We start from the raw sequence: 18,012 nt of genomic DNA, 5'->3' as shown, positions 1-18,012 counted from the left end.
TAGTTTATTAGGATCCCCATTAGCTACTGCACATGCAGCAGTTACTCTTCCTGGGGTCCACAAAAACTGGTGGGTGAGGTGTGGCCTGATAAATATGAGTGTGACCATTTTACATCTCAAAACTTGTGCAGCACACTATATGCTAATCACCTTCTGGGATACCATACTCAAAGCTTATCAACTGGTCGTTCAGTTTCCGTAGAATTGATCACATCGTTTTGTCATTCTGAATACACCCCAGATACGGCACACACAAAGAATCAAAGTCCCCTTTCCACATACATACTTGGTTATGGTATGATAAGAGACAGGGACAATTGCATTCGCCCCGATATAATTACATCGCTACAATGAAGAGAAACCCTCCTCCATATGACACGCAGTACGTAAAAAGAAACGTTTCGCACGCACCCGGTTTGAATTGGATCCTCACTCCAGAATCAGCCTGGATCTTCTTGATCATCTCGCCACTCCTGCCGATGATGATCCCCACTGCAAACCTGGGCACAGCTACCTATAGGGTGGGGAAAAGATCAGAAGCACGTGAGCTCAAACATCAAGGGTGCGTTTAAAATGTCACGGGGTGTGAAATTCACTGGACATCCGGTGCATGCACATTACATTCTTACATCCAAAGTACTTCCGCCTAATCTTGACGCAAAGTCGTTGCGGCTGCTGCGGAAGTCTCCCTGGTCTTTGTCGCGGATGATCTCGATCACAAACTCCCGAGCTTGCTGTGGGGAGAAGAAAGTGATATTCACGTGACGGTGTGTGTGTGCGCACCATGGCAGTCGATGCTCCCCGTGATGCAGCAGTCTGACAGTAGTTGCCATGTGTAACGTTAGTCTGGCCTCTCGCCTCACCTGGACCTTGTAGGGATCCCCAGTGATTCTCAGGGGTTTGTCCGCCCCGGTGGGCATGGGGCCGTCCTGGATCATCATCATCTTCACTCCCATTCTCTCCTGACACACACACACACACACAAACGGTAAACACGTAGTAGAGCCCATTCCTGAAAGCTAAGACTCTCACACCCATGTCTTCTGTTTCCCTCAAAAGCCATACAAGGCTCATAAGAACAGAGGGTGACAAATCCACACAGAATGAAATGAATTGATACTCTTATAGATCATACACAAAGATTGCTTAATCATTATGCCTGGTGTTTTCCTGAACTTTCAAATACCTTTCAATCACTTCAATGCATACTACCTTCAGACTGCAATAAGGCCAGCAATTTTAATTTTTAATTTTTATTTCTGATACCACCAAATATCCTAAAATAGACAATCAATCGAGTTGATGGTCCATGTTATACTATCTTCAGAAAAATCTATGTTCGAGAGTTCAAATGACTAGACAGGAATGCATTGCATTTTGCAAAATAGTGAGGCCCTTCTGTTGCAGAGATGGTAAAAACATTTTTCTATTTTAATAGGGTTTGGAACTTGAAAATATTAGTCTAGAGCCCTGACTATAGGCTGCTGCTTTAAGATCTCTCTGACAGAATGAATCAAACCCCCTTCTTAGGGTAGCCAATATGAACTCCATGTAAAAATGTCAATCTAAAATGTGAACTTGAGAAATATTGCTTTGATAGCCAAATCATCCGTTTAGATTATATGAAGCAATTTGACTGTGTGACCTCCCCAACCCTCTTCTCCAATTGGTATGGTGGCTTGCCCAGTAAGGTAGTTTCACAAAAGTTGCTCCCTCAGAAATATTAGTGACTACCACTGACTAGGGCTTGTGGCGGTCACAAAATTTGGACAGCCGGTGATTGTTAAACAAATAACTGTCAGTCTCGCGGTAACTGACCATTAACATAAACACATTTAGCATCTCCTGGCTTCCACACAGCCTACAAGCCATCGACGCAGACCTTTGGAACATCTACATTTTAAAAAGTCTAATAAATCCATATTTTTTTTTAGACAGATCTAAAGGAACATGATATGAAGAAAATGTAGACTATTTCAGAAAACAGCATACTCTGTCCTTATGTTAGGTCCTGATCTGGCTATGCCAAATACTGTGGGCTACACTATTTAATTTAGCAGATAAGATATGCTTAGAATTCTTGCTTTGAATTATTTTATAGTATGAAGAATGCAATTGAACAAAGCTGAATAATATAAATATTTTCTCCAAACGATTTCAAGGAGTGAGCACATGCAGATATTCTGTGTTGAGCGGTTAACAATGAAAATGGGTAATCCTATATGCTTAATTTTGAGTTATTAATGTAACTTTAGTTGTTCTACAAACATTGGGTTAAATGTTTTGATTTTTAATATATTTTAAGGCTGCATGATGCGACTAATGATAATTTGAAAAAAGTTGCTTCAAAAAGGCATGAGCTCTGCTTTGTTTTTTGAGCAGGCTGTACACACTTCATTATTCTCTTAAATCACAATTTGACAAGCACTTGATAATGCCTCGAATTTCACAGCAGCATCCCCTTGGTGTGGCCGTAACGCATCCTAAAAAAATCCACACCTTTTGCGGCCAGTGGCCGTTGTGCCCTTCTCCCCGAGTGCTGCGCGCTCCGAAGCACCTCTCACTCACATGGCTCTCCGACACGTGATCGGGTCTTTCTAACAGGCTACAAGTGAAGACAGACACGCAAATGTGTGCGTCCTTATCCAATTCCGAGGTGCGTATTGAAGATATTGGAAGAACTGTCCACATTTACTTTGTCAGCCAACAAGATGAGTAGGCCTAACGAACAGCAAAAGCACTAGCCTATGTCAATCTACTATCACCATAGTACAATAGTTGACCTATTCTGTGAGAGAAATAAATATTCCAAACATAGTCGGGGACAGTTGTGGGATGCGATAGATCCCAAATTAATACAACCACCTGCATAAAAAAAAAACTTACAGAACTTACAGCTTTAAATGTTGATAAACTATTAGGCTATTTATTTATTTCCATTATAAGCGCAGCAATGCGCACAGGGCAGAAGGCTGTAAGAGCAAATGTTCCATTAGAGGGAAAACACCATTATCAAATGCGATTATGCATGTAATGCTTTATTATAAAGGTGTATTTTTATTGGAAAAATGTACTTCCCCAAACTTGACTCACGTGCTGCTTATGTACGCCACTTAGTCTCTACACCCCTTGTAAAGCAGATTAATGTGCTTAATTTTAAGAAGTTATTTGGCCACTTTTGTTGTCATACAAACCTTAATAAAACATATAGGCCTATGGGCTAGGCCACTATGATTAAAAATAGTAGCTAAAAATAAAAAAGGCTTTGTTTCTTGCCTTGTGCTGGGCATCATTCACAAGTGATAATATATAATTAACAAGTGATAGGCTGTCACCCATCAGACTATTCTTGATTTGATCTCGTCTTTACATATACTAAATAATATGTGTGAAATTTGTTTTGATTTAAAATGGACCATTATAATGCACGTCTCAAAACAGGGGCAGGGGAAAATTACATGTCATCTATGCACCTAAATAGCAAATGGAGGGCGCTTTCCCGATGGTTCATTTTCATGCCAGCCAGGTAGGCTATACTCCTGTTGTAAAGATAAGCATTGTGCTTAATATTAGGAAAGTTAAGAAATAACCATAGTAGGCCTAGCCTATAGAAAGTTGATGGGATCCTACTCTTTTTAAGAGGCCATCACTCTGTTTTCTGACGCAATTGCATACCCTATAGAAATACTGCGCAACATGAGCTCATGAAGTGTTTGATTCAATTTTCGATTACATTTGCATTGACATCAGAGTGGTTAGAGGGACAATAGAGTGCTGAGTACCAGGTAGTTATCAAGTTTGGTAGGCTACTAATGACCATCAGCAGCATCAGCGCTGGGAGAAGCCTAATTACCGTGACCCTTTCACGTGGAATTTGACTGTCTTCATAACTCGTGACCGCCGGTGTGGTGTAATACGGTCACTGCAACAGCCACACCACTGACACAGAGTGACGTTAAGTAGGGTGCGTACGGAGAAACAACAATCCTGTGCCAGGACAACAACCTCTCCCTCAACGTGATCAAGACAAAGGAGATGATTGTGGACTACAGGAAAAAGAGGACCGAGCACACCCCCATTCTCCCCTGGCCTCTGACCGCAAGGCACTACAGAGGGTAGTGCGAACGGCCCAGTACATCACTGATGCCAAGCTTCCTGCCATCCAGGACCTCTATACCAGGCAGTGTCAGAGGAAGGCCCTAAAAATTGTCAAAGACTCCAGCCAACCTAGTCATAGACTGATCTCTCTGCTACCGCACGGCAAGTGGTACCGGAGCACCAAGTCTAGGTCCAAGAGGCTTCTAAACAGTCGTGGCCAAAATATTTCAGAGAATGACACAAATATTAATTTCCACAAAGTTTGCTGCTTCAGTGTCTTTAGATATTGTCAGGTGTTACTATGGAATACTGAAGTATAATTACAAGCATTTCATAAGTGTCAAAGGCTTTAATTGACAATTACATGAAGTGGATGCAAAGAGTGAATATTTGCAGTGTTGACCCTTCCTTTTCAAGACCTTTGCAATCCGCCCTGGCATGCTGTCATTTAACTTCTGGGCCACATCCTGACTGATGGCAGCCCATTCTTGCATAATCAATGCTTGGAGTTTGTCAGAATTTGTGGGTTTTTCTTTGTCCACCCGCCTCGAGGATTTACCACAAGTTCTCAATGGGATTAAAGTCTGGGGAGTTTCCTGGCCATGGACCCAAAATATCAATGTTTTTGTTCCCCGAGCCACTTAGTTATCACTTTTGCCTTATGGCAAGGTGCTCCATCATGCTGGAAAAGGCATTGTTCGTCACCAAACTGTTCCTGGATGGTTGGGAGAAGTTGCTCTCGGAGGATGTGTTGGTACCATTCTTTATTCATGGCTGTGTTCTTAGGCAAAATTGTGAGTGAGCCCACTCCCTTGGCTGAGAAGCAATCCCACACATGAATGGTCTCAGGATGCTTTACTGTTGGCATGACACAGGACTGATGGTAGAGCTCACACATTGTCTTCTCCGGACAAGTTTTTTTCCAGATGCCCCAAACAATCGGAAAGGGGATTCATCGAAGAAAATAACTTTAACCCAGTCCTCAGCAGTCCAATCCTTGTACCTTTTGCAGAATATCAGTCCGTCCCTGATGTTTTTCCTGGAGAGAAGTGGCTTCTTTGCTGCCATTCTTGACACCAGGCCATCCTCCAAAAGTCTTTGCCTCACTGTGCGTGCAGATGCACTCACACCTGCCTGCTGCCATTCCTGAGCAAGCTCTGTACTGGTGGTGCCCCGATCCCGCAGCTGAATCAACTTTAGGAGACGGTCCTAGCGCTTGCTGGACTTTCTTGGGCACCCTGAAGCCGTCTTCACAACAATTGAACCGCTCTCCTTGAAGTTCGTGATGATTCGATAAATGGTTGATTTAGGCGCAATCTTACTGGCAGCAATATCCTTGCCCGTGAAGCCCTTTTTGTGCAAAGCAATGATGACGGCATGTGTTTCCTTGCAGGTAACCATGGTTGACAGAAGAACAATGATTCCAAGCACCACCCTCCTTTTGAAGCTTCCAGCCTGTTATTCGAACTCAATCAGCATGACAGAGTGATCTCCAGCCTTGTCCTCGTCAACACTCACACCTGTGTTAACGAGAGAATCACTGACATGTCAGCTGGTCCTTTTGTGGCAGGGCTGAAATGCAGTGGAAATGTTTTTGGGGGATTCAGTTCATTTGCATGGCAAAGAGGGACTTAGCAATTAATTGCAATACACCTGATCACTTTTCATCAAATTCTGGAGTATATGCAAATTCCCATCATACAAACTGATGCAGCAGACTTTGTGAAAATTTATATTTGTGTCATTCTCAAAACTTTTGGCCACGACTGTACAGCTGTTACGACTGTACACCTGTTGTATTCGGCGCATGCGACTAATAAAATTTGATTTGATTATTTAGTTTTCATGCTAGTGAGGGCCGAGAATCCACTCTCACATAGGTAAGTGGTTGCAAAGGGTGTCTTAACAGCGCGATTTGCCAAGGCAGGATACTCTTAGACAGCCCTATCCAGAAATCTGTCAAAGGCTTCTGATTAAATTCAATTTTCATAGAAGCGCTTGTTGCAATTTCAATGATATCGGTAAGTGGACTGTAGGCAGGACATGAAAGGGATAACAAATCCAGTTGTTGTGTCATCCATTTTGGGAAAGTACCTGCATAACTGCGCACCCAGCTCACTCAAGTGCTTCACTATATCACATTCAACATTGTCCGTAAGCTTGAGTTCATTTGCACACAAAAAATCCTACCATTGTGGAAAGACCTGGGTGTTGTTCTTGTTAATGCAGACAGAGAAGAGCTCAAACTTCTTAAATCATACCCTCAATTTTATTCTGCATTTTGAATATACTTGCGGAGTCCCTGTAATCCTACATTCAGATCATTCAGGCGAGAAAAAACATCTCCCAGAAAGGCCAGTCGTGTGAGAAACTCGTCATCATGCAAGCAGTCAGTCAAGTGAAAATTATGGTCGGAAAACTAAGCGCGTCTCTCAATTTTAAAAGAACGTGTCCCTTGATACCCAGCGCACTTCTGTATATTGTAAAAGCGTTACATGGTTGCTGACCATATCATTTCATAATGCAGAAAATAGACGAGAGTTCAGGGGCCTTGCTTTAACAAAGTTAACCATTTTCACTGTACTGTCCAAAATGTCTTTCAAGCTGTCAGGCATTCCCTTGGCAGCAAGAGCCACTCAGTGGATGCTGCAGTGTACCCAAGTGGCGTCGGGAGCAACTGCTTGCACGCGCATTACCACTCCACTATGTCTCCCTGTCATGGCTTTTGTGCCATCAGTACAGATACAAACACATCTTGACCACCAAAGTCCATTCGATGTCACAAAGCTGTCCAGTATAGAGGTCGACCGATTATGAATTTTCATTATTTATTTATTTTTTGTAATAATGACAATTACATCAATACTGAATGAACACTTATTTTAACTTAATATAATACAGTAATCCCTCGTTTATCGCGGGGGTTACGTTCCGAAAATGACCCGCGATAAGTGAAATCCGCGAAATAGAAAACTTTTTTTTTTTTTACAATTAGCAACTATTACATGTATACAAATACAGTGACTCACGTGTAGGCCGTTTCACTGCTCTTCAGACTGGGCCGCTGCATCCTGACTGCGCTCTGCAGTGTTCTCTTCTTCTGAAGCCCGCGGTGCAGGTGTGTTTGTTCGGGAGAAGAACATAGTGATAGGCAGCTGTTGTCGCTCTTTTTTCTTCTTTGCAAAAAGATCCTTGTACACCGACATGCCACCATCGATTACGTTGGAGAACTGTAATGAACGGCTCATCAAAGGGTCCCATTCCTCAGCTACTCGCTTAAGTTCAGTGGCCATTCGCACCATGGTTGCTAAGCGACCAAGCGTTAGTCCTTCCTTCCTTCCTGGCCAACTTAATGTAAATTTGCCAAGCTGTTTTATGTACGTACACATAACTGCACGAGACGACAAAATGATAGCACAATTCGTAGCATGTTTTGATACAAGAAGCGGGAGTGAGTTTTTAGCGAATCAGAATGCAGAGCACAATGCACCAAAAAAAAAAAAAAAATGCATTATGAAAATCCGCGAAATAGCGAATCCGCGATAAGTGAACCGCGAAGTGGCGAGGGATCACTGTACATCAATAAAATCAATTTAGCCTCAAATAAATAATGGAACATTTTCAATTTGGTTTAAATAATGCAAAAACAAAGTGTTGGAGAAGAAAGTAAAAGTGCAATATGTGCCATGTAAGAAAGCTAACGTTTAAGTTCCTTGCTCAGAACATGAGAACATATGAAAGCTGGTGGTTCCTTTTAACATGAGTCTTCAATATTCCCAGGTAGGAAGTTTTAGGTTGTAGTTATTATAGGAATTATAGGACTATTTCTCTCTATACGATTTGTATTTCATATACCTTTGACTATTGGATGTTCTTATAGGCACTTTAGTATTGCCAGTGTAACAGTATAGCTTCCATCACTCTCCTCGCCGCTACCTGGGCTCGAACCAGGAACACATCGACAACAGCCACCCTCGAAGCAGCGTTACCCATGCAGAGCAAGGGGAACAACTACTTCAAGTCTCAGAGCGAGTGACGTTTGAAACGCTATTAGCGCACACCTCGCTAACTAGCTAGCCATTTCACATCGGTTACACTAGCCTAATCTCGGGAGTTGATAGGCTTGAAGTCATAAACAGCTCAATGCTTGAAGCACAGCGAAGAGCTGCTGGCAAAACGCACGAAAGTGCTGTTTGAATGAATGCTTACGAGCCTGCTGGTGCCTACCATCGCTCAGTCAGACTGCTCTATCAAATCATATCATCTAAAAAACAAAACATTTATTCTTTCAGTGAAATACGGAACCGTTCTGTATTTTATCTAACGGGTGGCATCCATAAGTCTAAATATTCCTGTTACATTGCACAACCATCAATGTTATGTCATAATTACGTAAAAATTCTGGCAAATTAGTTCGCAATGAGCCAGGCGGCCCAAACTGTTGCATATACCCTGACTGCGTGCAATGAACGCAAGAGAAGTGACACAATTTCACCTGGTTAATATTGCCTGCTAACCTGGATTACTTTTAGCTAAATATGCAGGTTTAAAAATATATACTTCTGTGTATTGATTTTAAGAAAGGCATTGATGTTTATGGTTAGGTACATGTTGGAGCAACGACAGTCCTTTTTCGCGAATGCGCACTGCATCGATTATATGCAACGCAGGACACGCTAGATAAACTAGTAATATCATCAACCATGTGTAGTTATAACTAGTGATTATGATTGATTGATTGTTTTTTATAAGATAAGTTTAATGCTAGCTAGCAACTTACCTTGGCTTCTTACTGCATTCGCGTAACAGGTGGGCTCCTCGTGAGGCAGGTGGTTAGAGCGTTGGACTAGTTAACCGTAAGGTTGCAAGATTGAATCCCTGAGCTGACAAGGTAAAAATCTGTCGTTCTGCCCCTGAACAAGGCAGTTAACCCATCGTTCCTAGGCCGTCATTGAAAATAAGAATGTGTTCTTAACTGACTTGCCTAGTTAAATAAAGGTGTAAAAATCGGCGCCCAAAATTACCGATTTCCGATTGTTATGAAAACTTGAAATCGGCCCTAATTAATCGGCCATTCCGATTAATCTGTCGACCTCTAGTCCAGTACTTTAAAAATATCCTCTCCTGTTGTCCTGATTTCCAGTGGTTTGCAGAAGAGGATGTCTTCCTTAATTGACCCCCCATAAACGTAACGGACATATACCAGGAGCTATGCCAGGCCCGCCACGTCTGTTGACTCATCCAGCTGTAACGCATAGAACTCACTGGCTTCTATGTGAAGCAGAAATTGTTTCAAAACATCTCCTGCCATGTCACTGATGCGTCGTGAAACAGTGCAGGTGTAGTACTATTGGTAGTAGCAGTACTACCAGTAGAGCTGGTTTATGTATCTATGGACGTGGGCCTTACCTATTTTTTAACCATTTATCAATTTTCAAGCAAACTGAATGAGCAGCAGCTACGTTTGGCTACATATGGACCGTTAGTGGAATTCCCACGAGAGAGTAACGGTTCATGTGATTGGATGTTAATTATTTGACCAGGCTACCTGTATTTGATATTGAATCTTTATTTCGCTGAATAATAGATATTTGATTTTTATTTTTGGCAGTGAAACAAGGCTACTCAGGGGAGAGAAAAACCTCACCCAAATGTATAGCACCGTCGGAAAACCTAAATGAACTGTTAGAAAATGTGAACCGCATTTGTATTTGGCGTACCCCCGACGGCATTGCGTACCCCAGTTTGGGAATAGCCAGGCTAGAGGGAGTATAGCCACAGAGATCCTATTAAAATTGTCCTTTTTTTCTCTTGGAAGACATACCTGCAGTTGCTTAATGGTGTCCCCTCCCCTTCCAATGACCAGGCCCACTTTGCTGGCTGGGATGAGCATCTCCTGGACTGAGCTGTTGCTCTCGGCCTCGCTGTGGAACCCGGGGCCGTTCCGACAGCGTTCCACTATCTGACCAAGCATTCTCTTGGCCTGCCTGGTGGAGTGCAAATGGTTACATATCAATGAATTATAGATGATGGAATGTATTATCGCTGAAACCAATGAAATATTGTCCTGATTGCCTACAATGACTGTCCTACAGTGTCTCAAAACTTTATCTGAGTGGTCCACAATGTGGTTTTTAAAACTGTATTATGCATTGTCAAAACTGTAATATTGTGGAGTGACCGTTAAAATATATATGTTTTTACCTAATTCCAACAGGGTTACAGTTGATACTGTGAGCATCTATAGACCGTAAATAAGGGGACTTCCCACATAATATGGGGTCATTAAATGCAATAGGGTTCACTCAAGACGGAAACATATTGTTATTTTCAAAATGACAAAGAATGTCCACGGTACTTTACTGCTACTGAGTTTATAGAATAACACGTTCAACCGTCTCAATATAGAAACTCACTCAATGCTCTCAGGGGTTCCAGTGAGGGAGCAGGCTCTGTCCATCATACCTCCACTCTCTACCATGACAAACAGACATTACAGTCAGCATCATGTATAGAACAGCTGGCATACAGTTAAAGGAGTCACGTTTTCAAGATAGATCCCCCTCAGTATTGAGCAAAAACAGTCATGATAATCCATTTTGGCATAGCTGACGACGCTCACACTATATGTTGCTGAGATATTCAATTAAAAACAATCTGATATTGGTTATTATATCATGTGAAGGTTGGAAGTGTGTGTAGTCAGTCATTATGGGACATATTGATAGCTGCTTACCAGACGCAATTTGAATCTTACACCCGGACTCCAGCTGGATTCTTGTAATTTGTTCTCCTCCTCTGCCTATGACTAAAATAAATGGGAGGAGAGGGAAATAAAAGTGGAATGAGAGAGGAGAAAATAGTTCAGGTAATGTGTCAGACAAAATAAATACCAGGGCTGACCCCGGTAAGTCGACTGGTTGATTGTTTGGTCGATAGAATATTGTTAAACCATCAGCCTATTTGTCGAGCAGTCGCAAATAGATTGGTTTCTTTCATGGCACATGACACCAGTCTGATTTGCGCCTGGCTTAGTGGACTAATCCATTGAGGAGGCCGCAGGGAGATGCCACAGTCCAAGAAGGAGAGTGTGGCTAAGATGCACAAGCCACGCCTCTCTCCAGAATGAGCTCTCTCCTGCCATTTCATTCACATTCATTGTGAGAAATGTTTGCCTTTGATTGTTAGTGTATCAATTCCTCATTACATATCACCAGTAGTAGCCTACATGTTCCATTAATTCCCATACTTCCTTATCTACTGCGTTATTTGGTTAGGGTCATTTCTGTTAAGGCATTCAATATATTGTTACCGTTGTTTACCGTTCTGATTTTCACAGAGTAGACACCTTGTTTGCAGAGCTCACAACCTATGCTACTCTCGCGAGAAAGGAGTTGAAGTTTATTTTATTCCGTTTACGAGTTGTCAATTTATTCTTTGTCTTTTGTTTGGAGCGCTGAGTAAGGACACGCACCTGATTATGCATTTAGAAGTAGGCCTAGCTACCTAACCTGTGACCTGTGCGCAAATGTAGGTCTATAAATGTGCCCATTATTGGGATGTCTAATAGTATTTCTGATTGTATAAAAGCTGCAATGTGTAACTTTTTGGGCGGCATGACCAAATTCATATAGAAATGTGTGTTATAGATCTGTCATTCTCATTGCAAGCAAGTCTAAGAAACAGTCGATCTGTTTTATGTGCGCTATTTCTATGTTTCCAGGTCTTAACTTTCATTTTGTCATCTTTTACTTTAGGTTTTGTACACCAGCTTCAAACAGCTGAAAATACAATATAAATGTTTTATTTTCTTTCTTCGGGTAACCTATCTTGATCTCAGGCTCCCTCAAATAATTTGCGTGTCCTCCAAAATTAATCAAACAGTGTGCTTAAAGCATAACAAACTCAGTACATTTAGTTGATTTTATTACAACACAGGCACGCAGTGCGTCTACACATTTTAACATTGCCACCAATCGATTGGTCAAAAGACCACGACTCTCGGTCTGACATTTTTTTCCATCAGGGACCACAAATACATCCTTTAACATAATTCAAAAATAAAGCATACAAGGACAAAAACATCCCAAACCACATAGCATACCTCCCATAACATGTACTTACTGAATCCAACCATTCTATCAGGCACTTTAAAGTCTTCTGTCATGACAGCCCTAAATGACAAAAGGGTGGGGTGAAAAGAGACAAAATATATCAAATAAAAAAGCCAGCAGATGTCAAATTATTACATTCCATCACTCCATTCAACAATATGAACACCGACCAAAAATATAAATGCAACATGTAAAGTGCTGGTCCCATGTTTCGTTAAATAAAAAATGCCAGAAATGTTCCATACGCACAAAAAACGTATTTCTCTAAAATGTGCACAAATTTGCTTACCTCCCTGTTAATGAACATTTCTCCTTTGCCAAAATAATCCATCCACCTGACAGGTGTGGCATATCTAGATTCTGATTAAACATCACGGTCATTACACAGGTGCACCTTGTGCTGGGGACAATAAAAGGCCACTAAAATGTGCAGTTGTCACAACAAAATGCCACAGATGTCAAGTTGAGGGAGCGTGCAATTGGCATGCTGACTGAAGGAATGTCCTCCAGAGTTGTTGCCAGATAATTTTATGTTAATTTCTCTACCATAAGCCGCCTCCAACATAGTTTTATAGAATTTGGCACTGCATCCAACCGGCCTCAACCACAGACTACGTGTATGGCGTCATGTGGGCGAGCGGTTTGCTGATGTCAACGATGTGAACAGAGTGCCCCATGGTGGCGGTGGGGTTATGGCATGTGCTGGCATAAGCTCTGGACAACGAACACAATTGCATTTTATTGATGGCAATTTGAATACACAAAAATACCATGACGAGATCCTGAGGCCCATTTCTTTATAAGGTATCTGTGACTAACATATGCATATCTGTATTCCCAGTCATGTGAAATCCATAGATTAGGTCCTGATTAATTTATTTCAATTGACTGATTTCCTCATATGAACTGTAAATCTGTAAAATCTTTGAAATTGTTGCATGTTGCGTTTATATTTTTGTTCAGTATCTGTAATACTTAGACTTTACTATATTTTCAAACAAAACAGTGATGCTGAGCACAAAACATTATCTGGTGTCAGTACTTCAGTGCTATCTCGCTGGGGATCCAATGTTATGTCTTTGAGTTGGATAGTAAGCTAAAATGAAGTGGCGGAGGGGGAATCGTCGCACAGATTTCTCAATCAATACCTATATACAGTCTGTCAATACAGCGGGTATAATGGTGCTGGCTACAGGCTTACCTTTGATGTACCATGGCTCCCAGCTGGTTACCTACTGTGAGGGAAACAGACAAGAGCCAGCCAGGGATGGGACCAGAGCCAGATGGAGATGCAGTGGAGAGAGAAAAAGATTAGACGTATTAACTTTATCCCCCTTTTTTACTGCCTGCACCCATGCCAAAGAGCCCAATTGCAGGAGTTATGGGGCAGAGGGTGAATATTATGAGATGGATCCGTCAATATTTTTTTAATATCAGACACACAACTGGATGGCGTAGTAAAGTGTGTGCGCCCCGCACCACCCAACTAGGAGATGAGCATATGACAGGTATAAAGTTGGGTATGCTAGCTAAGCTAACCCCCTCCCAGTTAATAGCATATTAGACATGCCTCCCCCTGGCCAGACCCCAAAGCTAGGAGATGAAGCTTGGGACGGCACCGAGTCCAGCTATTCCTTCACCATTAACAAATCAGAGACAATAACAGGCTACAACAGGCCGAAAACAACTGACGGAGAAGCCGAGTGGGCTCTTCTGAAATGCAGCCTATCATGTAACAGCCCAGATGATTAAAGGATACACTACCCCACTACTTTTTATGATGACTATTAGCCAAAGTAAAACATAAAAATAGTCTCGATAGTCTAATTGAAATGCCCATTAGTTGAATGAAACCAATGGTAAAAATATAGCTGCAAGCAGCAATGAACAGGGTTCGCAGGACGACAGAAAGGACACAAGATCAGATGGATAACAAAGCAAGCATGATCATGTAGGAACTATCTTCCTTATTTGCAATCAGTAAAGTTTAGTCTAGTGCTGTAGGTTGATTATCTTTGAATGCAGCGGGGTAATCATTCTTAAAGGGATACTTTGGGACTTTGTTAATGAGGCCCTTTACCTACTTCCCCAGAGTCAGATGACCTTTCGTATGTCTCTCTGTGTCCAGTATAAAGGAAGGTAGAGGTAGTTTCGCATGCCAACACTAATTAGAGTTAGCGCAAATGCTAGTTAGCAACTTCCATAAAACTGCATGCAGAGACATAAAAATAGTATCCACGGGTTACTCTGACTGTGGGGAAGCAGATAAAGGGCCTCATTGCCAAAATCTCAAAGTATCCCTTAACGTGTTCACTTAATGTATTGAGTTTATATACCAGTTTCGCAAGTGGCACAGCGGTCTAAGGAACTGCATCTCAATTCTAGAGGCGTCACTACAGACCCTGGTTCGATTCCAGGCTGTATCACAACCGGACGTGATTGGGAGTCCCACAGAGCAGCGCCGTCAACGTAAATAAGAATTTGTTCTTAACTGACTTCTAGTTAACTAAAACTTTAAAAAGTTGATAGGCCAGAGTGAAGTGAATTTAAAGTGATTTATTAAAAATGGACACATTAATCTGATTTGTCTGTACCATGGGCCTACATATCTAATTTGGTGTTATTTGGAAACATTTTTAAGATAGATTTTCTTCTATCCTGAAGGACCTTATGGGCCAGTGAGGCAAATGTGTTCCGCATGAGGAAAAACACTTCCATACAAAGTTCCAGGTCTCTAGGTCAAATGGGGCGACGGATATGAGGATTTAAGTGAGGATTTGGCCGGGATAGGCCGTCATTGTAAATAAGAATTTGTTCTTCACTGACTTGCCTAGTTAAATAAGGGTTAAATAAAATAATTTAAAAAGTTGATAGGTCAATGTGGAGTGAATTTAAAGTTGTTTATTAAATGGACACATTAATCTGATTTGTCAGTAACTCAGCCATCTTTTGACCAATCCCTTAGCTTTTCTCAAACTAAATTAAGACATATACCTACATTCCATTTATATCTATTGTTCATGAGAAGATGTGAAGTATTTTTTGCATATGTGCTAATATGCCTCTACTGGTATAGCGTGGCCATCTTTAAACGCATAAACTTTTGTTTCTCAAACTCTTTAGGGGCTGTTGTGATGAGTCCAAAGACCAATTTCGGAGTGAATTTGACTTTTAGTCCATGAGAAGATTTTTTATGATTATTTGAAGCATTAGTGTAACATAGTCAAAAAAGTGAATTGTTAACAGTTTTCTTATTTAAGATATAAATGCAAAATGTAACATTGTTCATCATGGTATTGTCTTTGATAGCCCTAAAAAGTTCCAAGTTGATAGGCCATTGTGGAGAGGATTTACAAAGGTTTTAAATGGACATGTAAAATCAGATTCCCTGATTTATCAATAACTCATCCATCTCTTAACCAATCCCTTAGCTTTTCTCAGATTAAGTAAAGAGCGTTACCATGGGCCTACATAACGAATTTTGTGTTATTTGGAAACATTTCCAAGATAGAAGAAAATCTATCCTGACGGACCTTATGGGTTAGTGAGGCAAATGTGTTCCGCATGAGGAAAAACACCTACATACAAAGATTCCAAGTCTCTAGGTCAAACTGGGCGACGGATGAGGGTTTAAGTGAGACTGCTTATAACAGCAAGTTACTCAAGGCCTGTAGTTTTTGTGCCATTTTTATTTTACCAATCTATGCTTGAGTTATTTGACCATGTACAGGAAAAAAACTAAATAAGATTTCAGATAATAACAATAGGTATTAGCTTCGTTTAAGCGTGATGAGACAAAATTATTCCGCTGCTCTGTTGTTCCCTACATACTTTAGTCAGACTGCCATCATTGAAGTCGTTTGTGGTGATGAAGGGCATTGTACAAAACAAAGTCATCAGCGATTGGATCGTCTCTAACCAATCAAAGTACCAAAGCCAATGATGAATTTTCAAACCGCTGTGTGTTTGCTCTGGGCCAACCCATCGGTTTTGGACCAATCAGATGGTCCCAAATGTGTATGCATTCGGTGAAGGGTAAGGGAGGTACTCCAGACTCATTGCAGAGAAGAAACTAAAGTACATGGGCGTGGCGGGTAGCCAGGCAAAGCATCGTTGTGAATCTCTAATAATAAAACGGCAATTTACATTTACGTCATTTAGCAGACATTCTTATCCAGAGCGACTTACAGTAGTAGTGAGTGCATACATTTTTATACTAGTCCCCCGTGGGAATCGAACCCACAACCGTGGCGCTGCAAGTGCCATGCTCTACCAACTGAGCTACACAGGACTACAGTAACATCTAACTCTGAATTTACAAACAGACAATCTGACAACGTTCTGAATTTACGAATAACCCTTAGCTAGTTGTCAATCAAATGTATTTGGCATTGATCATTTGGGCGGGCGGGCAGGCAAGATCCCATTCAGATTTCAAAATGTGGGTTGGGTCAAGCATGCATAGGCAGGCAAGCTGCAATAGCATGAGCTGGCTACTATTCCCCATCATTTATCAGTACAATTTTGACGACCAACTAGCTGAAAAGGCATGAGGGTTTATCTAATGTTAACTCGTATTTTAGCTATTCTAGCTCTGGCTAGCATTAGTTTCTGATCTTGTTGTTGATGAGCATTACTGAGGGAGCGATAGCCTACCTTTTCCTAGTTGTTTCGTCAATAGGGCTGTAAAGTTCCCAAATGTAAGAGGACTCCCGTGGTATTAAAAAATTTGCAGAAGTCCGTTAAGGTGTATTTTGTGGCTTTTGGCAAATGCGTACGAATGATCTAAAGTTGCGCTATTGCTACTGCCTGTAAACACAGAGTGCAGTTCAAAGTGAATGATTGCAGGCCTGTGTGGCAATGGATTATTTGCATAAAGGCCAACTGCAGCATTGATGGGCTGCATAGACTCTGGTCCTTGACAAGAGATCTTTTTATTAGGTTTTGTTTACTGCCGTGTCTATTGATTGCCCAAACGCACGGCCGCTTTCCCGATCTATATTGCTTCCCAAACATTGAAAGAATTTATAAAAACGTGAAAATGACCGTATATAAGTGCTCGCTTGTCTGAAAACGTTTTTAAAAAAGTGATATTCTTCCTGGGGGTGTATATGAACAGATTTTAAAATTATTTCATGTTGCTAAAACACTTGTCAGTTCGACTTTAAGTCTACCTTTTTTTCTGTCAGTTCGACTTTAAGTCTACCTTTTTAGCTTGGCTATTTAATACAGCTGAGAATTGCCAAGGACAATATGATATCATCACAATACTTAGGTTCCGATATGATATGTATTGCGATTCTCACAATTCTATTTGTTTTGCGATTCGATACCGCGATGTTGAGAATTGATGTTCTAAACATATTGTTCACTATATGTCTGCTGCAGAGAGAGAATGAGAAAACAAGTTTGATCAGTCAGGGAAATAAGTGCTGAAAACATGTTGGCTCACTATTTAAAAAGAAAATGGAGAACAATCTACAGGATGAAAGGTTTTACAGTTGCAAAAATAATATTATATATACATACAGTTGAAGTCAGGAGTTTACATACACTTAGGTTGGAGTCATTAAAACTCGTTTTTCAACCACTCCACAAATTTCTTGTTAACAAACTATAGTTTTGGCAAGTCGGTTAGAACATCTACTTTGTGCATGACACAAGTAATTTTTCCAACAAATGTTTACAGACAGATTATTTCGCTGTACCACAATTCCAGTGGGTCAGAAGTTTACATTCACTAAGTTGACTGTGCCTTTTAAACAGCTTGGAAAATTCCAGAAAATTATGTCATGGCTTT

The 18,012-nt window shown here is 41.1% G+C and overlaps 1 protein-coding gene across 3 annotated transcripts in view; it reads right to left on the bottom strand.

The window, feature by feature from the left end:
- Window positions 1-18,012, bottom strand: part of LOC139560217 (far upstream element-binding protein 3-like) — a 62,051-nt gene that overhangs the window by 35,721 nt on the left and 8,318 nt on the right. For all 3 annotated transcript variants that reach the window (XM_071376782.1, XM_071376783.1, XM_071376784.1), the window contains exons 3-10: window positions 13,414-13,447; window positions 12,223-12,272; window positions 10,835-10,906; window positions 10,515-10,572; window positions 9,923-10,085; window positions 864-962; window positions 630-734; window positions 412-514 (exon numbers count right to left, since the gene is read on the bottom strand). In XM_071376782.1, coding sequence (XP_071232883.1) covers window positions 412-514; window positions 630-734; window positions 864-962; window positions 9,923-10,085; window positions 10,515-10,572; window positions 10,835-10,906; window positions 12,223-12,272; window positions 13,414-13,447 — 684 coding nt within the window. The remainder of the gene's footprint in view (window positions 1-411; window positions 515-629; window positions 735-863; window positions 963-9,922; window positions 10,086-10,514; window positions 10,573-10,834; window positions 10,907-12,222; window positions 12,273-13,413; window positions 13,448-18,012) is intronic.

The sequence above is a fragment of the Salvelinus alpinus genome, chromosome 30 (assembly GCF_045679555.1).
Source record: "Salvelinus alpinus chromosome 30, SLU_Salpinus.1, whole genome shotgun sequence".
In the NCBI taxonomy this organism is placed as follows: Eukaryota; Metazoa; Chordata; class Actinopteri; order Salmoniformes; family Salmonidae; genus Salvelinus; species Salvelinus alpinus.
The sequence above is the reverse complement of the archived record's forward strand: the minus strand, read 5'-3'. Positions and strand labels throughout refer to the sequence as shown.